This window comes from Xiphias gladius, chromosome 2, assembly GCF_016859285.1.
Source record: "Xiphias gladius isolate SHS-SW01 ecotype Sanya breed wild chromosome 2, ASM1685928v1, whole genome shotgun sequence".
NCBI lineage: Eukaryota > Metazoa > Chordata > Actinopteri > Istiophoriformes > Xiphiidae > Xiphias > Xiphias gladius.
The window spans coordinates 4,085,271-4,113,122 of NC_053401.1; the positions used below are offsets into that span (position 1 = coordinate 4,085,271).

At 42.3% G+C, this 27,852-nt stretch overlaps 1 protein-coding gene across 2 annotated transcripts; it reads right to left on the reverse strand.

Annotated features, from left to right (window-relative positions):
* tbc1d30 (TBC1 domain family, member 30) lies at positions 1-27,324 on the reverse strand. 2 transcript variants are annotated; one of them, XM_040149344.1, is made up of 14 exons: positions 26,560-27,324; positions 21,511-21,675; positions 13,160-13,221; positions 12,937-13,002; positions 11,955-12,080; positions 10,604-10,789; positions 10,311-10,380; positions 9,587-9,685; positions 9,117-9,285; positions 8,824-8,929; positions 8,604-8,710; positions 7,809-7,948; positions 6,232-6,468; positions 1-2,648 (listed from the first exon to the last, which is right to left on the reverse strand). In XM_040149344.1, the coding sequence occupies exons 1-14, from the start codon at positions 27,071-27,073 to the stop codon at positions 1,378-1,380; spliced, it is 3,318 nt and encodes a 1,105-aa protein (XP_040005278.1). In that variant the 5' UTR covers positions 27,074-27,324; the 3' UTR covers positions 1-1,377. The 2 variants fall into 2 exon arrangements, with proteins under 2 accessions (XP_040005278.1, XP_040005287.1); XM_040149353.1 differs by lacking the exons at positions 21,511-21,675; positions 26,560-27,324 and adding an exon at positions 15,284-15,589.
* Positions 27,325-27,852: the final 528 nt, after the last annotated feature.

A 27,852-nucleotide genomic window follows, 5' to 3' on the forward strand; every position in this document is an offset into this window, starting at 1 on the left:
TGACCGTACTGGGATTTTTCCATCTTCTAAGATGTATTTATTTTTATTAGCCTAACTGGACTGCATTTAAAGTCCAATGACAAACAGCGGCTTTGTGGTAAGGTTCCAAATAAGAATGTTTTCAGTAAGGTTGGGCTATTTATACTGGAAACCAGCATTAAATAAGGTCCCTTTAAAGTGCTGTACAAGTTTATTTCATGTGAATACCGCTACTTGTGTGATTTGATATAGTCATTTTTCTGCCACTGCCTTATAAAGCATCACATTTAATGTATATGAACAACAGTTATATCCCCGTTATGTTTCAGAATGAAAACCTTGTCTCATATTTAAATTTGCCATATTTAATTTACACTGTATTCAACCTCCAGTTGGTCAAAACAAAACTTGGCGACAATCAGTGTGAGTCACATTAGCATTCTCATTCACACTTACTTCATTTATCGAGACATTACATTTTTCATGTTCAACAGTTGAGACACAGACAAGAATACACACGGAGAATGATTTCACAGAGAACAAAAAATGCTGAGTGCTTCAGGACATCACATCAAGTTTTATGATTGGGTGTGTTTTTTGGGCACACATACAATATGTTTCCATGATTCTTCATTTACATAAATTCTTAGGTATATCTTATTTCCTGGGTAGTTATTTCTTTAAATTCTTGGCATAGAAATAACTGGATGGCTATTGTGTTATCGCATAGATGTTCTTTGTGAGTCCAGAAGTAAACATTTGTCCAGGCCAGAGACTCTTCATGTGTCAGTCCAGGGAGAACCCCTATTAGAGATCACACACTGCCGTTGAAGAGATGCAGAAGCCCAGCACAAATGCAGTGTAACTTAGTGCCTGACCGAAGACACTTTGTAGAGAGTCTGTAAAAGCATAGTTTACCCTCACATCTGGTGTCTTATCTTTTTTTTATTTTTTTATTTTATCATGTATGAATTATGGTCAAGAAGGACCTGCATAGGCCACTGTAAAGGGCTTGATACTGTGATAGTCCTATAGTCCTCTGTTCCAAACTCCCCAGCTTTAAAGATTCGGTGCAGTTGAAACAACAAAAAAACCTCGAGGAAATTTCCTTCACACTTAATCGACAACTGGTTCTTTAATGTTTGTCTATAATGGCTTGTGAATGTCAGGATGACCCCTCTGTCAGGTGAACCACAACCTTCCCACCTCTGTATTGATAATTAGGCCATTTCTCCGCATGTTTGAACTTCACATTTCCAGAACTTTCCCTCTACTTCAAATAAGGTATGGGTTATTTTTCTTGATATGCAGGAGGCAACACGGTGTAACTATAGAATGATTTTTCATATCATGTAACAACTGTGTGTTTCCAGCATCAGTTTAGGAGTGCTCAGGTTTTCAACGCCTCCCGGTGGTGCCGGCAGCACTACTGCGGTTGAGGTTGCGGCTGAGCTGGGGGAAGTGTACGTTGGGTGTTCTGGATGTGGGACCGTAGAGACCGAGGTTTCTGGCTGCGACCGATTTCCTCGGCTGTTTTATGCAAGGGAACGGGGAGAAGACTTGCTGTTTAGGAGTGGACGTGGCAGAGGAGAACACTGGGGTTGACGGGGAGGAGGAGATATGAGATTTGGAAGATAAGGAGACAGAGGAGAGTGAAGGTGTGGAAGGGCAGGAAGTTTTGTAAAAGGTGGAGGAGGCAGGCAGAGAGAGAGCAGATAAGCCATTGGCTGATGAAGAGGATGGGAGGCGGGATGTGGAATTTGGTGTTGGGGTGGAGGGTAGTGTAGGAGAGGATGAGCAGGATGGACCTAGAGAAGCCGATGATGGGACCGGGGAGGGGGATGGACTTGGGGTGGAAGGGGAGGAAGAGGGGATGCAGGAGTTAGAGGAGTGGTGAGGTGGAGGTAAAGCAATGGAGGGAAATTGTATGTCAGAGCCAGGGTTTCGTTCTGAACCTGAGGAGTCGGACTCTGTGTGTCTGTTTGAGGACGGCGGAGGAGGGAGAAGAGGGACTTGGGGTGCAGTGTTAGACTCTGGGAGTGTAGGTTGTGTATCTGGGTTTGCATTGATGGGGGAGGTCAGGTTTGACTCGTCCTCTAGATCCAGGGAGTCCAGTTGCACCACCACCTCTGCAACTTCTGCTTCTTTTGTCTCATCTGCAACCTGTGGAGCCTTTTGACATACAGACCCTGTAACAGAGGGATCAGGAGATGAAGCGACAGAGATGTCGCTCCCCTCTCTCTGCTCCTCATCATCTCTCTTGTTTTCCTCAATCCTTCTCTCCTCTTCACCCTCCAATCCCACTGATCCTCCTTCGTCCTCAATTTCCCTTTCCTCTGAATCTCCAAAGCCCAGCTGTGCTCGAGCCCTGGCTATATTTCTCCGATGAACCCTAACATGAGCACGCCAAGGTGACCCAGTCCCTCCCAAAGAGCTCCCAGGAGATCCACTACTGTTGGAGGGCAATGAGCCACAGTGCTGCCTGGCCAGGGAGCCCTGACTCTCGGACAGAAAAGCATGTCGAGCCCCTGGTAGTGTGCACGTGCTAGTGGATGTGGGTCTGGATCCCCAGGGACTTCCATGTGGTTTCCTACCCAGGAGGAGGTGGTTGATCACAGAGCTGGAGGGGTTGAGTTGGGAGGCCAGGACACGGGTGGCTGGGCACTTGTCTGGATGGAAGGTGAAAGGCAAGGGGACAAACACAAAAACAGCCTTACAATAGATTCTAGGTCCAGGTAGAAGCACAAACAATGAGGCTAGAAAAACAGAGATATTGAAATAGCAGTTTTATGAGTGCATGTGAAACTGTGATCTGCATTTTTGACCTTAAGAATTTTATTAAAACCTGGGGCCCTGTAATATAGATTTTTTTCAAAACTGTGTTTTTCAGCCGCGTTGTACACTGGGAAGTGCACAATTAAACACTTAACCGTATTAACACCCAGACAACAATACTGTTTTAAACAGAGTACTGTTGATACCATGGTTAGCAAGACAATGTAAACGTTCGAGTACATCATCTAAAAGCAAAACTGATATATGTTTAATCATTTAAAGAATTGGTTTCCCCATAAAAACCTCTGTTCTGAAACTTCTGAAACTAAGGATTGTTTCCTACATCATTTAATCTTTTGATTGTTCTTTGAGTAATTAATTTATAACTATAAATGTGAAAGTGATGCCTTAAAATAATATTGTTTGTTTAACTGTAGACCTATATTTTTACTTCAATTATCAATTAAAATTTAACACTTTTTTGAAACATTTTCATCAAATAATATTTTGCTCATTTCACTGGATAATATCCTGTTGACTGACAAAATTCAATACTTTTTTCAACAGTTAACTAATGACAGAAATTATTTAATTGCCCATATGATCATGCAGATGCAACAGCTGAGTCACATTTAGAAATACAGTCAGCTGCTCAGAGCATCTGTTGCCAAAAGCTCAGCACCACCATCATACACCAGAGGGCATCTGGAATTTTGGGTTTTTACCGCCGAACGATTTATCCATCAAGCCTCTCACTGAAAAGGACAGTTTCTGGATTACTGGTCAAGTACATAATCCTTTCTCTCTCTCCCTCTAAAAAATGTAATATTATATAATAAGTACAGTAGTGTACAGTACTTTGGCCTTTTCCCAATGTCAGTAAACTATGTTACTGTAAACATGACTTTATACAAGCTGATTGCTTATAGTATTTATATGGTGATTAGAGGGAAAAGAGATGAGTGTGTGTACAGATGTTTGTATTGGAAGGGAAATAACATCAAATCACACTGTAATACTGTTACACAAGCCTCGGAAAAATCACGTTAGCATGGGATGGGAGGAGCTCCAGCAGGCAGAATTAGAGTTTGTTGATGAAGGTTGGTAATAGGAGTTTGCCCAAGTCAGAGAAAACTTCCAACATACAGGCAAAGAATAACAAATCGTTTGCAAACTCAAGTATAATTGGAGACACGTGTCACTGCTTTAGATATTCTCAGCGTTTTGTTATCTACAAATAAAACATAACCTGAAGCTCTCCAGAAATATATGTGCATGAAAAGTACATGGTGTTTTGTCATTATTGTAATTGGAACAATCTGAAAATGTAGATGGCTGAATGTCTTTTGGGTTGTGTACAGTATGCAGTAGATAACAACATATTAACACGACTGTAATTTTCTGGCATTTTAACTGATGCCGGTAACCGACTGATCCATCTGATGGACTTGTCTTATGTACAGTAGTGACAGGTGTCTCAACATAAATATTTAGAATACAGCTGGTTTATTGTCTTTAATTGTGTATGTACCACCTGCAACCAGAACAAAACCCTCACCAGTTGTCCCAGCTACAGCATTCCCTATACCAGACATATTGCTTCTTTTTTCTTTAAAAAGCAAAACAAATTAAAGCAGAGCGTAGCACCAGTTTCAAAAATGCTCTCAAAATGCCAGAGGCTACAGTACTCCTCTCGTGTGACAACTGTCAAAGAAATCCAGTGTATCCAAACATTTTTATGCCTTAAAAGTAGACTTGCTCTACTTTTAAAGAGGTTCTGTTTGCGCAGAACAGTGCTCAACACTGCAGCCACCCCTGCTGGTTTTCTAAAATGAACCACACACGTATGCGACCTGCGGCATTTTGAGAGCCTGATACGTATTCAAGCTAGAAAAACCGTAACCTGATTTTGTAAATTTAGTCAGACAGCGTTTACAGTTATGCAACCTGGAAAAGATTCAATATTTCTGAGCCAGCAGTCCCTGCACCAGATTTCCAATGGTTTTTTTTTTTTTTTTCCCCCCCGCAGGGTTTTCAGTTTCTGAAGAGAATACTCTAAATGGTTCAGATAAGCATGATAGACTTTGTTTTTTTCCCTACAACATAAAATACAACTGTTTAAATCTCAATAGTGAATTCTTAAGCTGTACAATGTTAGATATGAACTTATATTAATTGTGCGTGGTTAAACAAAAAAAACATGAAAATTGTAATTTTTTGTATTGCAACATTCATTTATCCCAATAAACAATGCTAAAAAAAAAAAAAAAGATTGGAAATCTGCCTTGGGAATCCCTGGTAGACGTATAGTAACTGACAGCTTTGTCAGAAAGGGATTTTATGACTAGCGTACTCTACCACCCTCCTTAAATCAGGCGATTGCTTTTCAAACACCAATGCACCACTAGAGACCCTCCAATCAGCCCCAGAACACCAAGCATCAGATGGTTCGACACCGGTACCGTCAGTCTGGTGGTCGGTGCTGCTGCTGTGCTTGTTGGGACGCTCCTGACAAACTCCTGGACTTGTGGCCACTTCAGGTCCAAGGCCTACGAGTCACATAATCATCAGCAAAACATCCAACTTTCTGTTGTGTGTGTTTCCATTGTTCTGACCGTATAGGTAGGACGTCATCTTCATCTTCATTAAGGCATTCACACTTTTATATATAGAAATGTTGGTGTTTAAATAAGGTCTTGGACAAATACTGCCACTGTCAGCAAACATTATGTAAACTAAAGTATTTTCTGTTGCCATGGTATCTGTAACAATCTCAAGCACTAAGTGGGAACTCATACTTTGCATTTTTGGCCTTTACTTTTTTTCTTTTAAAGTCTTTTCTATTCCGTTTTTTGGAGAACAATATCTCTAAATTCAACTGAATATTTTGTTCTGAAGTAAGAAGTTTGTTTGTATTTACATACAATATATAACTGCAGCTGCCACCTACAGAGAAGATGGGTTACCGTCTCCTAAAGCAGTGGTTCCCAAATTTTTTTTTTTTTTTTTTAAACCAAAGCACCCCTTCATAGTACATTTTTCCCATGGTATACCTCAACCCTAGAAAGAATGCTGCTGTCATGCACCCTAACTGCATAATAAACTGTGTTCATAATATGATGATTTTAATGTGTATCGCTCATTTATACTGTTTTGAAATAGGTGAAAAAGTAAAAACACGAATGTAGTTAACGTAATGATGCCTCCCTTTTTTATGTGGTGAAATATGATTAAACTGTTCAATAAAAAAGGGAAATTAACAAATCTTGCTGCACCCTCTGTCAATTCATAAGCCGCCCAACCCTGGGAGCCACTGGCCTAAAGTGACAGTTTTTATAATGATATTAAAGCTAATCCCTCCTGAAAATAGAGAACATTAGAAAAAAAGAGAATATAAAGGGAAGTGACAGTTTTAAAAATAAAAACAGAAGTGCAAAGTCATGGATAAAGTTATGACTATTTTTACCCCCCCCCCACCTGTGCGTATGTAGAGTTGCATAGCCTGTTGCTGCTGCCGCCTCTTGATCCGCGCATATTGCTTCTTCAGGGCGCAGATGTCGGTGCTCATTCTCTCCATCATCATGCTGTTGATGGCCGCTTGATGCTCCGCCCTGGCACCTCCTCCACCTCCACCTCCTCCTCCTCCAGCTGCCCCTCCAGCTCCAACCGCTCCCGGGCTCAGCTCTGCGATGTTTCCCTGCTCTGCTCGCTGGTCTGGAGGTAGAAAGAAGAAAAAAGAAAAAAAAAAAAAAAACTCTGATCGGGTTCTCATGTCATGTTTGTCGTCCCAACATTAAACTCTTTTCCTACTTTCCTCATGTTTTTACCAAACAATGCCTGACCCTTTTTCGACTTGTTTGGATTTGTTTCATGGCTGTGATGTTTGCTTTAAAACACACTGACACAGAAGAATTTGAGAAACTCAAGAGATTATGGTCGAGGGTTTGGGTTCAAAAAAAGGAAGAAAAGACTCCAGCAAAACACATGAACCAGACATAATCCAGTGGGCCTTTTTAGGTCTTTTTAATCTCCTTTTCTTACTTATTTGCTCACCCAATTTTGCTTTCATCCTCTTTAATCAAGATCAGCTGACCTCGCAAGACGCAAGACTAGAAAGAAAAAAGCCTCTTGATCTGAAATGGATGACAACAAAATTTGGTTCTGTTGATGTTGCATTCATTTTAAAACCAAATGTTTCTTGAAATACATACTATGCATGACTGAGACTGTTTTGAAGACCACAGTAATGGATGCAATCTTAAGTTTCTATTTTCAAAGACTTTGGCTCTGAGTGAAACCACCCCACCAAACTGAGTCACTCCTTCCTGTTTTTTGCGACTGATGGCAACATCGATATTCGAAGACAAGGTTAAATTGCATTGTGTTGAGATAATGTGTGTTTGACGTTCATTTGGTTGCATTTTTGTTTTTTTTCTCTTTATCTTTAGTAAAAAAAAAAAAAAGTGTTTTCCATCACTTTTCAGCAGCTCTTCCTGCTTTTGTGCTGCAATGACCAAATCCAACCCTTCAGCAAACAATGTAAAAGTCACTGTAAAGGCCTGTGACAGCTGGCAGACTGGTTTGTTTACTGTAATTACACTACTCTCTGGGAGTGACTGTGGTAATGATTTATTAATGTTCATTTGCTACACATAGCTCTTAAAAATGAGCAAAGTTTCCCTTTTGAACCAGGTCAAGTCAGTTGTACTGAGATTTACTTATGAGGTTAAATTAAGCTCTCAATGCATTTTTAAATCTCTCTCTGTAGTGTGACAACTACTGCTTCAGATCTGAGCCAGTGTTTTTTTAACTAAAACCCTCAGGCTATTAGCCTTTTTTTTCGTGTTTGTAAGAGTCAGTGAAGGAATAGGAAGTAGGGATTTGTCTGGAGGAAAAAGATCAGAGACAGTTTGTACTTGGAGTCAAATCGGGGGCAGGAGACGAAGATTTGGGGCAACACCTAGCCTGAAACCACTTGTCTGCTGTCCCTGCTGACCTCTTCCCTGGTTACCATTTAAATCCCGCTTTTCGTTTCTTGTGTCTGCTGCACTGACCTTTGATATGTTTCTGGTATCTCTGCAGCTCAGGGGCCAGTAGGCCACCCAGGGGCCCCAGACAACCGAGTGCGGTCACCACTGAGTCTTCATCATCCATGTCGGCGTCGTCGTCGCTCTCCCAGCTGCCCAGACCACCACTGGAACAAGACAATAAAATCTCCGTCACCACCGCTGCTATATCACATGTTCACATCACCTCCATCTCACACATACATATTAGAGGCCTTCACGAGTCCAAATTCCTCTAAGAAACACGTAAACTGAGTATTTTATTATGTTATGTTGTTTGTAAGCATCTTAAAAGTCATGTTTTGCCTTGAATCTACACAGTTTTGTGCATCCAAATGCTCTTTGGAGGATGGATATGTGCAGTAACTTAGGTAAGGCTGCAATTACAACCTGTGCCTGTATTTGGGCAAGATTTCATTTGTACAAGCAACACAGAGGAAATTTTGCCTCTAGTTCAAAAGGTACCCTGTCTAGTTTATATTTACATTCAGTGTTTCTGACCAAAATGCCAAAAAGACCAAAACTTCTTCTCTCTCATGTTTTGGGACTTGCGTGCACTATACATCTGCATCACCTCCTACTGTCAGCAGGAATGTGCATCGTGTCATCTTCATGTTGAGCACAATACTGTACATTTAATAAAGACTGCTCCGGAGTGCCACTAGTGGTCAAGAACTCCATAGGTTACCCTTGAGGGCAGTAGAGGAAGTTGGAGAAAGTGCCATGTGGAGTGTTTTACACAACACTACTGAAATGTATTGGAATTTCTAAGTGTAGACAAACCTTCCATTGGATTTGACTGAGGTAGGGAACGGAGTGATGTTGTAGGTGTATTTCTCTCTCAACTCAGCCAGTTGAGGGAAAGGAAACACTGCCATGGAATAAACCTCCTGACAGACAGGGAGGCGGTGGGAGAGAAAAGTTACGTTAATAGTACGTCTAACAATTTAACAACATCCGGTAACTGTTTAAAAAGGTGCGAGCACTTTTGTTTATCCCGTACCTGCATGAGTTCAGCAGGATCGATGAGGTTGTGCTCCAGCATCTCCTGAGTGAGGCAACCCATCGTGCTGTAAAACTCATCTGCTGTCTGACAGTACTCGATCCTCCTGGACAGAGACGGGGGGGGGGGGGGGGCACGATTGCATGCAACACAGCAAGGTTTGTTATTCCCGAAAATGATCAAATTCAATGTTGAATACTAACAAAACAAAAAAAACCACTGGTGCATACAAACACTGGGATCATTTTTCAAAACCTCCAAACCAGCTGTAATTTAAGCAACGGTTTGCTTACTCTCCCAGTCGCTCCCAGATGGCGAGGGCAACCCGGAACAGCACCTCGGACCCCTCGAAGAAAACGGAGTCCCAGATCTTCAGCACAGTGGACGCCGGCAGGCAGGTGGCGAACATGGTGAGGAACCACTGCATAGTGAAGACGTTGGTCAGCGGAGGCTCGTAACTGCCTGGAAGAAAGAGACACACATTACTTGTGATATTAGGTGAGTGAGTAGCGCAATCACACCGCTGGATTATGGCATTTACTCACAAAGACACGAACACACAAAAGTCTTTTGCCTCTATGCATAAAAGTAAAACACGCAAATGACTTGCTATTTTCCTAGACATAAGAAATATTAAAGCAGCATCAGGTAGCTTTGCATGGTGGTGGCACCAAATATCTATACCAGGTAGCTTTTTAGAAACATTCTCTCACACACACACACACAGACACACACACAGACACACACACACACAGATTTGTACCTCCAGACACTCTGTTGGCAGCTTTCTGAAGGTGGTGGAGGTGCTGCGACAGTCTGGGCAGCTTTAGACGCAGCAGGTCTCTGAACACCGCCATGTCCACTGACAGAAGGAGACATCACACGGTAGAAAGATTAGCTGGTTAGAGAGCAATCAATGAAGTCTCAAATCGGTGGGCACAGTAGACGGCCTCATTATGTAATTTCAATAAACGCCGGTAATGTTCAAAGGTCTGTTTTGATTACTGAGCTTTTTGATCATCGGACAAAGACATGTTCCAGACCTCAAGTACCACATTCATTAACCTTCAAGCTCCTGAATCCCAAACTAAAGCAATTATTTTTATTGTCGATGAACCTGCCGATTATTTTCTTGATTATTTGATTCATATTTTGAAAAAAATGCTCATTGCAATTTCCCAGAGCCTAAGTTGACATATTTTAAATGCTTGTTTTGTACAATCAGTGGTCAAAAACCAAGCTTACTATCATAGAAGTCTGAGAAAATCCGCAAATATTCATATTTTAGACGCTGAAACTAGTACATTTTTGGCATTTTGCCTTAAAAAAACGATAATCAAAACTGTTGCAGATTGATTTTCTGACTTGTCTTCTCAGCTCTAGATCAGAGGAACATGTATCCTCCTCAGTATCCTAACACCAAAATGTATCTGCCGTGTTCATTTGTCTGAAAATACACCCGCTTGTGTGTGCGTTACTGTGTTTACCTGACAATGCTCGAAGGTTGTTGGCAAAATAACTCTCTGGCAGCACTTTGTCAATCAGATATATCATCACCTGAACACAAAAGAGCAGGAAAATACAGCTCTGTAGCACCACAGTGAAGTAAAATCATTATTTTCAGGGCATAATGCAACATAGAAACTCCATCAGGAAGTAGAACTTCATACAGCATATACCTAATTTTGAATATATACTCTTGTTTTTGAAATCCACATTCATTTTTCCCCCATCTTAGGATAATGAATGAAACATTATTAGTATTATTGGATGTGTATACCTTAAGTGCATCACTCTCACTGCCCTCTGTCACTTCCAGAATGAGAGCAGCCAGTACATTGAATCCTTGGCAGTAACCCACAGTTTTATTCCAGCGGGCGTATGCGAGCAGCACCCTCTTCAGCACCACCCTGTCCTGCTCCCCCTCCTGGCCACAATAAGAACTGCAGCCAGTCCTGTGTAGGTCCTGGACACGGGGAGGATGCATGGTGTGGTTTATTTTATCTCAAGTCAATGCGCTAACCGGATAAATGAATTATCATTTGAGGCATTTAGGGCAGAGACAAGAACACAAACCCAGAGAAGCAGTGGATTGGACTTTGCCCTGTTGATGGAAAGTAGATATTACTCTGTTGAATCTCTGAGTCATTGAGAAATAGAAAAGAGCTCTAGTGTTTCCATGATGCAGCCATTCCGTTCTCTGACGCACGGTCATAAGCAAACATCTTCTACTGAACACTGCTTTTTAAACAGTCACTTCACCTTTCAAGGGAAAGACCATATTCTATTAGTAATATGTGCTACTATATACACTCAATAAGAAAATAACAATGATGGCTACTGAATCTGAAAAGATACTTTCTGTGTCCGTCTTCGCTGGAAGTTGTCATTACCCTGCACCTCCCTGTAGCTCACTTGTCAATAAAATAGCGCAGCGGGGTTCAACAGGTTCAGACGTTTGTGTGAAATAGCTGACGTGTCTTCGGTTAGAATGAAACCCACGTACTCTTGAACCTCAGCGGCACACCGCAGTCTATTCCTGCCATCAGGGTCATTAATACAGTTAGGCCAGTATTTTACAACCACACTGGACTAGTGAACATTTGATGTTAGTCGTCTACTTCGAAATTACAAAAAAAGTCAGACAAAATAATCTGAACTCAAACGACCATTTTCTGGAGCTTTCATCTGAATCTTACTGTCTTCATGAGTGACTACCGATTGTTCAGTTGTTCAGTCATAGTAGGTCATCAAAAGATATTTTTTCGGATTTCCGTTGTTACTTATAAACTCAGTTGCCAGCTCATTGGGTACACCAAGCTAAAACTAATATATCCTTCTAAAAAGGCTGCCGTGCTAATACTATACTTAAGCAATAATATGTTTCTGGTGACCCTGAACGGTCTCTATGCTACGCTTCACAAGGCATTCACACAGTTTCTGTCTCTGTCAGTTTTGACCCACGTGCTATGGATAAATACTGAGGCTTCCACACCGGGTGCCGTGCCGCTGACTCAGGACACGACAAAAACGCACACAAACACAGGTGCTCACAAAGTCCCCTGCACATACAGTGTGCGCGTACATTGGTCTCACCCCCAGCCCCCGACACAAAAATGCATTCTGGTTACCTTGACGATTTGAATGCCAAGGGAGTCATCGTCCGGGTTGCTACGCTCGTTAAAGGCAAAGCGAAGCGTCTTCTCCCAGTCGATGGAGATACTGTGGAGGTACTGGTCTGCTAGTGTTAGCCAAACCTGCGCAAAGACAACAACAGCAGGTACACAATGAACCTCATAGTGCTAGGAAAATACCTTTGACTTTTAGAAGGTGAGGGTAACTAGAGAAAGGGTTCTAATATCAGGGCAGAGAACAAAGAGACTGTCATTAACTCTCCCCACTGAGTTGTATGAACACATATTTAAACTGTACTGTTTTTCTTTCCAAAATATTCTCAGGTTTCTCTGTGCTCCAGCACGTCTGTAAGAGCCCCCTCGTTCACGGTGACTCATTTTGTTTTGCAAGTCCACGCAAGAGACGAGATTTCATTGTTCATTTCCTCAAGACAAGATGAAAGTAATCGCCTCCACTTCCTTGCGCGCTCATCCCAAGAGATAAAGTTAAGATGTGTGATGTATGGAGCACTGTAGACAAAGAGCCTCTGTGCATTGTTCTTTTAGACCGTGCTGTCTCTCTCAAGACTGTAAAACTCTGCCTGCAGGTTGACAATAACAAAGAAAACATATTTTTCTTTTCTTTTCTAAATGCCCTCTAGGTTCAAAACAAAATAGAAAACAGAGAAGAGAAATGCATAAAGTCTAATTTATCAAAATGTTGTGGCTTTTCTTTTCTTTTGTTTTTTTTTTTTTTTACATGGCAGATTTTTCTGGTCCAAACAAAAGTAGCACCCGAGGTTTGCGGCTCAGAGTCAACACGGGCATTTACTCAGCATGCAGCAATTACAAGGCTGCAATAGAGCTGCTAAATGCAGCATTTTCAAAAATAATCTGCTACTTACATTTTCATTCCCGGTGAGGCTCGCCCAAGAGAGAAAAGCACTACAGTGCCACCGAGACAATTAGTTAGAGCTAGAAGCTAGACAAGGTTACATACCCTATTCCTCCATTCCTTTGGTATCCCGGTAGGAAGCCTAGCCACTGCCTTAAGGGCGTCGTACCACTGTAGGGGAGAAAACAGTACTTCAGTGCTGAACAAGTCGGCATCGTCACCATTTACTGCATCACTAGAGGCAGTAACGGCAACAGAGTGGCCGACAAACTTCGGTCTCTGCTGGAACATGCTGAATTTTAAACCGGACTGATGGGGTTTAGCTCACCTGCTGGAATCCATTCTTCCCCAGCGATGGTTCAATGGTGAACTTCAGCCTCGTGTCAACTCCTGCAATGCAAACCAGAGACGGGTAAGACCAGTCTTGAACCAGGTCTGGATGTGTAAGTCATTGCATAAGTCAACAACCCAACGTTTCCACAGTTACTGTACAGAAGATGTCAGACAAAAACACCCATCACATATTTATCATATTTTACTATGTATAGGTAGATAGTATATACACTATGTTAATAGTTATCTTACTCTTTACACGTTAATATGTACATGTAAGCATCGTATGCGTTGGTAGACTCCTGCCAACGCTTTACTAATTGGGAATAAAGCTTCCACTAAGAGCTGTAACAAGCAGATGCGTGATATACTGTGATATTGTCAGCTGAAGAAAACTGAAAGAGTTGAGTTGAAATTGAGTGGAGAATATCCTTGGGCGTTCCCTAGGCAGACACAAAAGCAGTTTATGACCCCAAGATGATGATCAAATAAGGCAGGCCACAATAAAAAAGAAGCATTAATCTCCTTGGCTTTTATAACTGACAATTAGATCCTTTTCAAAACGACATACGCTCATTTGTCTTTTTTTTTTTGTAGGTACACATAAAACTAATGCAATCTAATACAACAGCCTACTCTCATTTTAAAAAATGCAAAGAAACGCCTCTGAGTACAAAGCAATAAAATTCAACAGCCTTTCTAACACAGGTTCACAAAGACTGAAACAATTAAACGAGTGTATAGTGGACTCTTTTAAAAATTTACATTAAAGCTAGTTAAGGGTTCATATATTTTAGTATGTAAACCGAATTTTCAATGGAACCTTTTCCAAACCAGTGAATCAAGGTGTGTCGCAAAAAATGCAAAACCGCGAAACATGGCAGGACTTCAGAAAGTTGTCAAACACAGAATAAAAAACAGGATAAAATAAAAAACAACAAGAAACCATTTGATCAGTATGTTTCAAAGCTGCTAGTCTGTGCTGGAAGGTTTTCAGACGCTTTGATAGTATGTGGCACCGCCTCACTCTTTTACACTGAGAGGGAGTTTTTCCCACCTTCTCGGAGCTAGAACAGCACAAACAGGGTCCCCCTTCGTTTTAAGCCTGGACTGAAGAACTTTTAACAACTTCTGTGGGTCTTGGAGCAGAATATCATTTAAATAAAACAATAATAATAATAATAATAAATCATAAATACATGATTGAGCCAAACCACGAAGAGGTTTAAAAGTAAACAAAAAGAAAGCTCAAGCTGAGGGGATACCAAGAGTCGAGGTGGTTTGGTTTCTGCATAAGATGGCGAAGAGCAGCTTTGGCTGGTCACATATCGTGAATGGAAACGGGACACAGCGTGAATGGAACCACTTTTTGTTTACTTTCGGTCACATCCCTCTCACAGCGACTGACAGATGCTTCTAGCACAGTTCGCTCAGTCCGCACGGTACGAACTTCAGACCCCAGGGTGACCGTCTGCGGCAGAGCGACCACAGTCCGACGAAGTCCGAAACCACCGGAAGTTCAGCGAGCGGGTTTTTTTTTTTTTTTCTTTTCTTGTGTCTAACTCGCGCACTGAGCTGCGGAGAGAAACGCGCTCGCTCAACCTGCTCCTACGCGGCGCTGTACGCGAAAGAAAAAAAAAAGAGGTTGCGGGGTTTAAAGTTCCGTGGGTCTGCTGGGTGTTTGAAAAACACGCGGAAGTGTTCGTCGCATCGCTGTCCGTTTCCTCCCGGTGCTGAATTCGCGTTTTCGGTCTCCGCTTCACTGGAAATCTCGCCAAATCTCTTTGCACGTACACGCGAACTTCTTTAGAGCGTATTAAGACCAGCGGGCTAACAACCCCCCCCCAACACACACACACACACACACACACACGCCACCAACGCCACCACCGAAGATCACACGGAAATGAAATTTTGATCTGAAGTTAAGAGGGAAGGTCCTGACGCGTTTTGGGCTCTGGGCCAAACTGCGGCCATTTTTCTTCCTCCCCCTCTTGCGGCAGAGTCTCCGGAGGATCGGCCGCTCTCCCGCCGGGCAGCCGATTTACACATGAAGCGTGAGGAACCGAGTTCCCTCTCCGGTCAAAGGCCCGGATAAAAGACAAAACGGGTGTTTAACCTGCGCGGTCCGCCTCCGCCGTTTCGTCCTGCGCCATTCCGGTTGAGCGCCGCTCTATTCTGCGGTTTCCTCCCGGGGCTTTGGGAGCGGATTAACAGGGAAAAACCCTCCTACTTCCCCTGTCACAGATTAGTCCAGCGCCGCTGACACGGAACGTGTGTTGTAAAAAGGGTCGGCAGCACCCGAGGCCGCACTCCTTCACGGTGGGGGACAGGTGGGTTTCTCCGGCGTTGAAATGAACTGAAATTGAACCAGCCAGAGGATGGATGACCCCCCCACCATCGTTCATTCAAGAGGCCGGGTCTTTGTAAAGGCACATTACACTACAACAGAAAACAGCAAAAAATAAACAAAATAAAAAATATAATTTAATAAGATGAAAACCTTGATTTGCCCCCCCCCTTACGAAACCTACACTGCAGTGCAACACATTATGATAGAGATCCCTCAGTTTAAGGATCTCTGAAGGCGCTCCCTTCGCGTATTAAAAACAAGATTACAGCTTTTGTTGGGGGTGTTTTGTTGAAGCATTTCAATTGCTGGCCTCTGGAGAGTGTACAGAAACCTCGGCATTAGCAGGGAAATATCTGAGGAGGGGAACGACTATCTGTTGTGCGGACTGATGCTGAACATCACAACAGCAAAATAAGTGTCCGACGAGTCAAGTATCAGTTCATTTGAAACAGGCTAAAGGCAGGTAGTCGTCTGTCCCGGGTTTTCCTGGATTTCATGAATACTTTATTTACTTGCTTGGCTTATTTTTTTTAATCTAACTGCGTAGGTTTATGCACTCTGTGTCTGTTTGACTGATAAAAAAAAAGGTTGTTATGCTATTTCTTGTACCGCACAGTAGGAATAACAAAACATGGGACCAAATTAAGGAAAGGAGTCCATATAAAAAACAAAACAAAACAAAACAACCACTAAGGTGTAAAATCAGTGCTCATTCATTTCAGTACCAGGCCCATGGACGGCACTAGGTGTCTGCCTGATGGGTCTCTAAAGTCTGGGATATCCACTGTGCTAGTAAATGTCTACTACTATACTTAAATTTTCAAAATGCATACGAATGTCCAAACTACAGAGAGACATCTGGCTGTTTTGGCCGAACACACATCTAGTGCATCAGGGGCGTCCGTCCACCAGGGTCTAGGAAGAAGGGAAGTAATGACTGACATCTCCTCAGGTTATGTTGGTCAGTGGGAGACATGATGAGACGTATGGAACCACACCTGAGGCTCACCAGCGTCCCCGTACACTCCCATGATCTGATACCGAACTCAGCGGAGGTCAGGTTGGTAATTTACAGTCGGGTTTAACGGTCACTGCGACGAGAATGAGCTCATCTGACACCTCGGTGTGGGAAAATTGGATCATCGCTCCTGTCACAGGATGCATCCATGAAAATATTTGTAATATAGCAAAAGAAATTAATTTATCAGCAATTTCACAATTTTATCAGCCAATTAAAATGGGCTTTGTACTTCATGAGGGCAGATATTATATCTATCAGCTTAGATTCAGCCATAATTACCTACAAATGGTAGAGGTTTTGGGGCTGACATCACGATTACGCCTGATGCACGGTTTGATATCAGCCATAAAATGGCAAACACTTGCCAGTTGCAGCATGAAACGAGACCTACGGTGAATAAGAGCAGGCTGTTTTTCTGGCAGTAAATGAAATGACAATGAGAGTATAAAAGGGGAAGAAATTATATGAGAACAGTAGGATGCTGCCACAGGATGCGGGGGTGCCCCGCAAAACGCCAGGCTTACATATAATCCATCCCCGGTATTGTGCTACTTTGTTGCCATAGTGCCTAAAACCAAATGATGGACTATGCGACGCAGTGCCTGATGGGTCACCTGGCTCCAAGGTGCAGAGCAGCCGGGGCGCACTCCTCGATATCCCGTTCCGTTTCCTCAGGACGTTGCTGATGATGTTACCGACCCCTCCCGACCCCTGCTGCCGCTGCTTCGCGCCCGCCCTCGGCCTCCTGCCGGCGGCGGGGAGCCGCTCCTGCCTCATCGGGGATCAAGCCTGTCAAAGTCCGCTCGACCGCCTCATCGCTTGGTCCCGCCTGATTAAGTCTCTCCCCGCGCCGTCCCCGGTAAATGGGGAAGCCGCCGCGACGGCCGGAGACGCAGCTGTTCCTCCAAGCGCTCCCGTCGAAGGCGTTGAAAAATTAATCGATTAAATTGACGCTTCAAATCTCTTCCGCGGATGGTTTGTGTTCCCGACTTATGCCCCGAGAAACGACAGACCTTTCAGCTCGCGATTCATGGTGCAGGGACGTCCAGGAAGCCAAGTTCCTGCGACTCAAACATCTACAGGAAATGTGATTTAGAAAATGTCGAGAAAAGAAAAACATCAATAAATAAGCAGATCGGTCGAGGAGGAAGTAACGGCTGCCGCTGCTGCTCTTGGTCGGTAGCGCTGCTGAAGCTGTACACCTCCTCATCCTCCTCCGGTCCAGCGTCACCAGGAGGAGGTGCGAGGAGGGAGGGATGCGGTAGGATGGAGAGACACGTGGGGAGGAGATAGAGAGGGATGAGGTAATGGTGGAGGGGAGCGTGAGGAGAGGGGATGGAGGAGGGATGGAGTTTTGTTTTTTTGGTTTTCCTTAAACCCACTAAGTGGTCGGCCAGTTACCACAATACAGCAGTGTATTCTGTGTGAAAAAAAAATCAGGAAGGGGAAAAAGAAGAAAGAAAGAAAAAAAGAAAAAAAACTCAAACGGACTGAGTGGACTTTCAAAAGACAAGGATCCACACATTCTTAAACAGGTTACTAAACAGGCTACAGCCTAAGCTCTGAATAACAGTCCACCGAGGTAAAACACAGGGTCGAGGTTCCCTTAGCTGACTGTAGGAAAGACTGAGACAGGGAGGAGCAGATACACGTACTGCCAACAACCCGCATGCACAGAAACGGAAAAAGGTCCCTCTGGATCATCTAGGGCCCATGAAATGAGACAGGATTCGATTTAAGTACGGCAAAGACCTGCAGCCGGATACAAAAATAACCGCTATAACCTGTAGGTCATTTCTTCAGTCTTTGATTAAAAAAAAAAAAAAAAAAAATACCCATCGCAGGTTCCCACAAGTTCTTCAGACTTTAATAATCAATCCTGGCCAACACTGCAAAACCAAAACATTTTCAGTTTACAACAAAACGTTTGCCACTTTTGCTTGACGAATGACTTTAATGATTAATAATTTATCAGAAGTGGTTCCAGTTGCTTCTCCATTGATCAAGAAATCAATTAACTGAGTAATTGTTGGAGCTCAGCTCTTTTCACAAAGTACACTGATGTAAAAATCAATGATCTGTTATTAGTTTCCCTGTTTATTTAAAGGGGGAGAAGAGGAGAAGCATGCAAGGTAACCGAGGAGGTCAATGGAAAAGAGGCTAGAAATCATTAGGGCTGCAGCTGATGATTATTTTTCTTATTGATTAATCTTTTAATTACTGTCTCAATAAATCGTTTTTATCTATAAAGTGTCAGAAAATAGTGAAAAAAAAAAGCCCAGTACAATTTCCCAGGACCCAAGGGGATGTCCTCAAATATCTTGTTTTGTCAGACCAACGGTCGACAACCCAAACATATTCAATTTACAATCATGTGTGACAAAGACCAGCAGCGAATGCTCACATTTTAAAAGACTGGGAGCCGAGAATCTTTGGCATTTTTGTTAAAAAAGAAAAGAAAAGACAAAAAGTGCACCTGCCCTTTCTGATGACAGTAACAAAGGCAGTAACTGAAAACTTCAACTCCATACGAATGACTTGCAGTGAAGTGACGGTCATACAACACACTCTAGGGGAGTGAACTGTTTGCTTTAACAAAGCGATGCGCCAAAGGGACTGGTAACCCCTCTCTCTGGTCCATTTTTAAGACGTAAACCCCGACTCGTCTCATCAAAATTTAGCAAACACCGATTCTGCATGGTCACCTGCTAAACCAAACACCCCGAACACAGAGCGGAGAGCAATCAAAGAAATGACGTTCGCGATCTGAAACCGATGATCCATGACATTATGATTCAGCCGTAGAGGTACAGTAAGTGCTTCCTGAGTGGATAAGACATCCAGCCTTAATGACGTTTTGAATCAATAGCTTCAAACAGCCTTGATAATAACTATGAAAAAAAAAAAAAAAAAAAAAGGGGGGCTTGATGATAATACTTCATAACTAGATAATGTTCTTAAGACAGTAATTTATTTTCTATTATGAAATTACCAGCTCGCTTGTTCCATCTTCAGGCAACTGGAAAATGCAGAGATGAGAGTAATGCCCCTCTCAAGGGGAAAAAAAAAAGTTTATATCCCTGAATTTAACTTATCATCAGTACACGTAAAAAAAAAAAAAAACTGTCTTACGTTTTGAATATATTGTTAGAATTCCAATAGGCAATATTGTTATATAAAACACGTGACATGAATGAATCAAGTGACTGTAACTGATTTGCATTAATGTTTGTTTTGTTCACTGCACACAAAGCTCCGACACACATTCTGAAAAATGTGCCGACTCCAAATGTTAAGAGTCTGTAGAAACGTATCATCACGACAAAATCTGCAACAGTTTGATTTCCTGTAATTCTTGTATCAAATGTCAAGTAACTCTCCCAAATGTCCGGGTACTTAACAGATGACCTGTTCATTTATTTTAGCCAATTAGGGACAATTATATCATAAACTGCCAATTCTTTTGTGAAGGCATAATCGTGACGTGAAAATATCGATGTCACTCAACCCTGGGAAGTAGTAAATTGTTGATCCTGGCAGCTGCTTGGCTGATCATACTAGTTCATTGAGCCTTCCATATGTTTCTTGCCTGTTGGAGGCTGTTACAGACGTGCAAAAAAAATCCCAGTGACGAGCAGTTTAGCCTTCGTGGTTTTCAGCAGCAGCCTTGCCGGCTCCGCAGTGCTGTATTCATACTGGATTCACTGCTGAGTAAATGACAGTGCAGTACCAGGAGCGTTGTGAAATAGTGGCTGTGCTGGAAATAAATGGCACAATCTGGCCATTAACCCATGTGTAAATGCCCAATAATAATAATAATAATAATAATAACACAAAAGCACTGAAATACCCATGTATTATTTTACACCCTACTGCGATGTGAGCCACCGTGCTGTAAGTTGAAAGAAAAAGGCAGTTAAAAAAAAAAAGCACATAATAACATACACCTAAATTCTTTCAATTACGTTTAACCTTTTCTTGCACATCAACCACCAAAACTGAACCACTCAAGGCACCTGTAGAGAGAAATCCTTTACAAGACTAGTTGCGTGAAGAAGCAAGTGTGAGGTTTGATCCCCAATCTTTTCCATGGAAGAGTTACCTTACAGGCCATGTTATTACAGACACCTCTTACGTAACAGAACATTCAACTGAATGATTTTGGGAGCAGTTTTGAAGCTGAAGAGTGGGGAGATTGTTTGTTTGTTCATTTTTATATCCCAGTTTCCACCGAGTCTTTAACTTTGGGCCTAAGTCACAGCCCGTTATGCAGATTTGAGACGGTTATTTTCATACTACGTGTGATACGACAACCAGCACAGCGCAGTGCTTTGAGTTTACTCTGGATTTTAAGCCCGTGGTCGGGTTGCAGAGAAACCGATCGTATTAAAGATTTGTGGAAAATGTCATGAGAGCATTAAACTACAACATATGAAGAATTTCTTTGTATTGACTCACTTTTTCTTTGTTTGGGTTAAAATGCAAATCTGAAAGAAGCTTGTGGTATTACAGAGTAGTGGATTCCAAAACTGGATCTCAGGGGGAACTAAATTCGATCAGATGAAACAGATGTTTTGTTTGTGATACTATTTTGCTTCTGTAAAGATATGAAAAAGGTCTTGCAAAGAACCCTTACAAGGGGGCTTCACAACAGCTGCAGTTGTGTCTACTGCTATTTGTTCTCAGACAATCGAAACCAGTTACAGAGAAGCGAGGCAAAACTATGAACACAGATATATTTCTCGCTCATAAAATGATTATGTTCAGGCACATGTATGTTTGTGAAATTTTCTAAGAAAAGAACGTGCCAGATTAAAGCCTTTTAGACGTCTATAAATCCCTTACAATCATGACAACACACAGGAGAGAGTCCGAGTACCTCCTCCTGAAAGTTAACACACATCAATGACACCGTCTACTTAAGACTGGTCTTGTTTAGTATTAAAGCACAGCAAGAACTGTTTATTCTTACGTCGTTTTTGTGAGACAGCCTGAAGACACGCCGTGATAATGTCATAGTTCTTCTGCAGTTTGTGACAAAGTCGGTCCCGTCTCTTCAGCTGGCGAATCAGCTTGGCCGACTGCAGGGCTGTACGATATCTCCCCTCCTGGATGATTGAATGCAGCTCTTCGGGGGCTATAGAAACACAAAGTTGGGAATAGTGAAAAAGGGGGCACTGAAACACATTTCCCCACTTAGAAATATCACACGAACAAGCTCAAAAGCTGCATCTCAGACCTCTCCGCCAGCACATAAATGCATCCCACATTTATGGGCTCATGGGACGATTTTCTTCCTGCGAAGAATAAATGCAACTGATTACATGTGCAGGGGGATATGTAAATTTGTGAGCCAATTTGTTTATCTTTAAAAGTTACAGTTCAAAAAAATTTTTGTATGAGCAAAACACTGTCGATAAAATTTAAAGTAAAATGTTGGTAATTTTATGTGCGTAAGGTTCATATTTTAAGTTTTATGAAACGCAAATTTGTCCTATATTTTTCTGTTTTTCACACCAGTTTCAGAAACACAACAGAGACAAATATACAGGTGGGTGACAAATTAAAGGAGAAACCAATATAAAGGGTCTTAGTAAGGTGTTGGGCCACCACGAGCCGCCAGAACAACTTTAATGTGCCTTGGCATTGATTCTACCAGTCTCTGGGACTCTACTGGAGGGATGGACACCATTCTTCCAAAAGATGTTCCCTCATTCGGTGTTCTGAGGATGGTGGTGGAGAGCACCGTCTAACACGTCGGACCAGAGTCGGCCTGAGATGATCAACTGGGTTGAGATCTGGTGACTGCGAAAGGCCATAGCATATGATTCACATCATTTTCATACTCATCAAACCATTCAGTGACCCCTCGTGCCCTAAGGATGGGGGCTCATTTTTCAGACTTATTCTTTAATTAGTCACCCGTGTCTTTTTATGCAGGTCTGTCTACAATATGATGTATTCTAAATAAGGCCACTTGATTTAGTGAACATGTGATGTCTGCACTCCATTGAAAGATCAGAATATCACAGTCATTTGTCTGTTTTCCAAGCTGCAGGCAAAGAGAAAATGAAAACCAGAGCGTCGCCCCACATGAATACACACCCTTCTCCCATTTACAAAAAAAAAAAACTTTTAGAGTGAAAATCTGATTTTTATCTGAAGGTGACACACGGTATATCTGAGACATAAACAGATCGGTAAGTCAGGGTTCATCAAAGTTTGTGTTATATTTCTGGTGTGTAAAATAAAGAAAAACTTTAAAGCAAAAGGGCATAAAGGCAGAGTAAACAAACACTCACAGCAGTATTAACAATTAGAGACCATCTTGTGATGGGATCACACCAGCCGCGTACTCATGGGTCGGACCGGACCCATCTTTGAACTTGGCCTTCATTTTGATCTCAACTACACACTTGTAAAGTTTAGTGAGTGTACCTTGCATGGTTGTGATGCTATCATGGTGGCAAAATCTGTCCACAGGAGGCTAGACATATAAACACCCATCACAGTACTTAAAACCACGGCTGTCGTAGTTCCCGCTACAGGAGGTGTCTCCAGGAACACATTTTGCCATGATGACACACACACGTTGACCTCGGTCACTTCTGGGGACATTACATAGACTTCATTAATTTCCTGGAGACTTAACCTAACCTTAACCCTAACCATAACCTTAACCACTAACCCTAAAATCAGCTTTCCCCAATTGGAGACAAGGGTTTTGTCCCCAATTAACTGGTCTGTAGTCTGAAATTTGTCCCCAAAAGCAGCCTATGACTGACTGACTGACACACACACACACACACACACACACACACACACACACACACACACACACACACACACACACACACACACACACACACACACACACACACACACACACACACACACACACACAAAAACAAACAGACAAGATGAAAACAATAACAGCCTCTCTGTCGCAGCTGGTAATAATAAAAAACTAACGTTTACTCTGAAACTGCCATCTGCCACAAATTACACAGTCATCATAAGGCCAATCAAAAACAAATCTGATGTCTCTTCTTCTCCCAGAAATCAATGCAAATTAAAAATAATCAGTGAAATTTATTACAATTCATTACTATTTCACGTCAAGTATTGAGACAAAATACCAAATATTTGCTCTTTACTGTTTTGAAAAAGTGTGGATTTGCTGTTTTTCTTCATTTCTTTATATATGGTCAAAGTCCTTATAAGCAAGTCTTGCCATTCAGCAGCCTTCTTGGCAACGGACCTGTGCAGGTTATTTCAGGCTAACTAGACTAGGCCCCTATATAAATTCATGGGGAGAGAGCCATAACTTCACTTTCAATGGTCACTGGGACATAAAAACTGCATGTCTTGAATCACCAGTCATATCTGGTAAAAAACAGTTTGAAACGTTTGATGACTTTCCCCCAAAATAAGGTGTGAAACACTTTTTTTTCCACAGGTTATACTTCTACTACGCATGCGCAACGTTTCCCTTGCGTCAGTGCAACAACACGATTGGCTTGATATGTTTCCCGCCTGCCTGTTGTAAAGAAGACAATTGGCTTTTGGGGGGCGAAGGGTGGGAAATGTGTTATACAACCGCCATCTTTAGCATTACAGACTCTTCTGTTCAAAATGCTTTAAGTGGTTTGTCTCCTCACTCATAACGTCTCTGATATTACTCACCTTTGGATCGCTGTTGAATGGGCAATCTGAAGCCATGCCTTTGCAAGACCAAACAATAAATATATGTATTTTAAAAAATGACAAATTAATAATGAAAATAGTCATTCGTTGCTACTTAATGATCATCTGTTTGCCTCCTTTTCCACAAAAAATCCTTTAGTTCGCATAACCCCTCTTCCACGAGGAGGTCAAAGGTCAGTCACCTGTAGACAACAGCCTGGAGCTAGCACGATCTTCCTGAAGGACATTTTAGCAAATTGAGAGATTACTTAATTGGCTTGCTTAGTATACTGCACTGCTGCTGTCAATTCAGCACATTTACAGCTTATACCAAAAGAGCCCTAAACTTCACCACGGACCGTTAAGCCCTAACTGCACACGTTAGAGACAGTACTCACATTTTTAAGCTGTTCTTTGAGGCTCCATCGGACCCCTTCCTCTTCCTGAGTGGCGGCCCTCTGCATTGTTTAACTTGACCCGGGCTCACATGCGTAGAGGGCAAACAGCGAACTCACTGGCTGTGTTTACTGTAGGCTTCCACTTCAACAGAGGAAACAATGATAGCGTGGCACTCACAGTAATGTGCCTTTCAAGTCTCCAAGGCTACACTAGAAAATGAGCGGTCAACACACTAATCATCCTTTGTGTCTGAGCCTGTTTGAGTATGTAAAAGTCTGCATACTCTAGCTGCCTTCTTCAGATATATGTTTACAGTGAACCCTTGTAGACAAGCCGGCTACATACCTTGATAAACCAAATAATCTTAAAAAGGCACATACCTCTCATTACAGATTCATTTTATTGAATGAATTATAGGGGATATGAGTAGTTCACAAAGCTAAAAGCAAATCCCTGTTGTCTTCTTCGTCCTCTGTTTTGAAAGGGATGGCTTATTTATGATCTCCAGTCATGGCCTCCACAAGGCTATTCAAAGTTAATGATGTTTTCTGGGGATGCAATGGCCCCTGATCAGCCCATAAAAAGCAGATCAGGTATCAGCTAAACATGACCAATGCACATCAATACAGTTTCTTTGTCATTATCATAATAAAATGCAGCGTCTCTGCTATACGTTCCACTGACTCAAGTTTTAGCGCCACAGCAATTCCTGTTGCATAATGTTGTCTTATTTATCTCAATGAGATTAAATGTAGCATTGGAAAAATATCCTGAATTTGTATCGGAAGAGGAAATGTTGGCTCAGTGCATCCTTAATATTGTCATTTAAGTTTGCATTTGATATTTGTAAGAGTAAGAGTAAGAGTGATGCTTAGTGCAGACACAGATGGCTAAAAAAAAACGCTGCCTCTTTGCTACATACAACTCCTCTGGCCACCGGATGGCCTTGTTTACCCAGCATGCATCTGTCTGCTGGGTGAACACGGTCAGGATAACCCACTGAGTAAAAACATTCTGAGGTATCTCTGTCTCCGCTCAGCCCCAAGCCTTGATATGTGAATTCTTAATATATTCAAGGCAAATGTGACAGTTTAAAATGACGATTAATCAGTTAAAAAAAAAAAATCACAAATTTGATCTGTTTTCATTACACTTCATGGGCAGAGACAGCAGTGGATGTGGCACCTGTGGGGCCCCTGTGGCATTTGCCAGAATAACAGCGGCAGTCAAAAGTGGCATACCAACGACCACTCTCATTTTTAAGTGCTTAGAATTACTGAAAGATATAAGTACAACCTAATTCCACTTAAATGGAAAAAAAACAACATAACATTTATTTCGTTGGCTGATCTGTTTTCTTCAGCGGGAGGATTCTTGAAAGATGTGGGCACCTCTGGTAAACAAAAAGGTACACAAAGGATCCTTTGTGTGAAGTGCAATCAATTTAATGAATAAACAGGACTAAAATATCCCCATGTTTAGATCTTTAAAAAGTCCTCAATTGTATTATTATTATTTTTTTAATCTTAGTATTCCTCACATTTTAGACCAATATGAAGCTTGCCCGTATGGTTAAAATATCTACAATAACATGCAGTTATTGCCTATAAGCTGACATATATCAATATCAGATCCAAATATCAGCCCTAAAAAAAAAAAGATGAGTAAAATCTGATTAATCTACGCATGAGGAAATGAAGATGCTGAACTAAAAGTTTTGAAAATAGCAATTTGGCATGTGCCAACTTTTACAGCTGACCATTGCCAATTAAACTTGGGAATTTGTTTACATGGTTTTGTTTTGTTTTTGGTCGTAAATTGTACACATTTTATTGCCCTCTGAGACAAATATGTGATGCTGTCCATATGCCGAAAGGAGAAACGGGAGCTGTCAAAGCCCCAGCAATTCACAAACACCTATCCACACACCCCTCACCTTTCTGGGCCAGGTAGTTCATCTGATGCCTCCTGGTGTGCTTCTCCTGGAGCTCCTGGAGGAAGCTGGCCCCGGAGTTACTGCGGCCCAGGAAAGCATCTGATCCGGACGCCTCGGTGGAGCTGTCCCAGCTGTCCACATTCCTCCTGCTGCCTCCACTGTAGGTTTCATAAAGCTCCACCAAGAGACAGTCCACTATGGAAGTCCTCGGAGCTTTAAGACCGTTGACCTGGGACTCCGAGTCGCTGTCTCCGGTCTCGTCGGCCGTTTGGGCGGCAGCAACGGCGCCAGGCGGAGCACCGCGTTCGCTGGGGACCTCCTGCTGTCCCGGAGGTGATGATGTGTCATTTGATGACTCGGCAGAGCTCGTCCACTGCTGAAAGCCGGAGAAATCATCCTGGAGGGAGGCGGCAGAGTGGACAAACACGCCGCTCTCGTCTTCGGAGCACACGCCGCCGTCGCATATGTCAACTTCCAAAAGTTCTTTCCCGTTCAATTGCACCTCCGACGCCATTTCTTCTTAGGCGACAAAACTAGCTAAAATTAATGCTCTGCCGCTCCGATAGTTTTTCTATGTGTGGGCTGTCATTTTTTTTTTTTTTTTTTTTCACACAACATAGCAGAAGTTGGAAAGTTTTCCTTGCGCGTCTCGGAGAGCACAGACTTCCCGGATCACTCCATTCATCTCCAGAAAGGTGGAAACTCGTCTGACAGCTTTTAGTTTCCTTCTTGTGTTCCGGACTCGGTTTTTCCTGCCCCACCACCCCTCCCGCCCTCTTCCAGGATGGAACAATGGTCCAGCCCACTCCGCTGAACTTCTCAACGGCCGAACTTTTTTTTCCCGAAGTCGCGCGACAGGTGCTGCAGGTGCCTCGAGCTGCCGGGCTGACCAATCAGAGGGGAGCCGAAAACGTCTCGACCAATCCGCTTTCACCTCTGAGGGCGATGGCAGGCGGTAGCTGAGCGACGATCCCTTTGTAGTCGTTGATGTCAAATAAACACGGCAAAGAAAAAAAAAATATATATATATATATATGAAAATGAAACTTTACTGTGCTGGGTTAAATCTGTACAGCATCCTCGCATCTGGTTTCCCTCAATGCTCAAGCCTACTGGAGTCAAGTTGACCTACGGTAATATGAATTTTCCATTTAAAAAATAAAAATAAAAATGCTATCATTCAATACACTGTTTGTCTTTTACTGTACATGGTCCACGGCCTGAGCAGGTACTTGATTTTTTTTTTTAGCTCGATACTAATATTAATAGTCGAGAGGTTAAAACATAAAAATA

Bases quoted from the DNA above. Each gene is read 5' to 3' on its own strand.
- tbc1d30 (XM_040149344.1), bottom strand. From the start codon at position 27,073: ATGGCGTCGGAGGTGCAATTGAACGGGAAAGAACTTTTGGAAGTTGAC. The intron at 13,222-21,510 runs GTAAGAATAAAC...TTTGCATTGCAG, and splicing joins GGCTGTCTCACAAAAACGAC to GAGTTGACACGAGGCTGAAG. The intron at 10,790-11,954 runs GTAACCAGAATG...CCCCGTGTCCAG, and splicing joins TTGGCATTCAAATCGTCAAG to GACCTACACAGGACTGGCTG.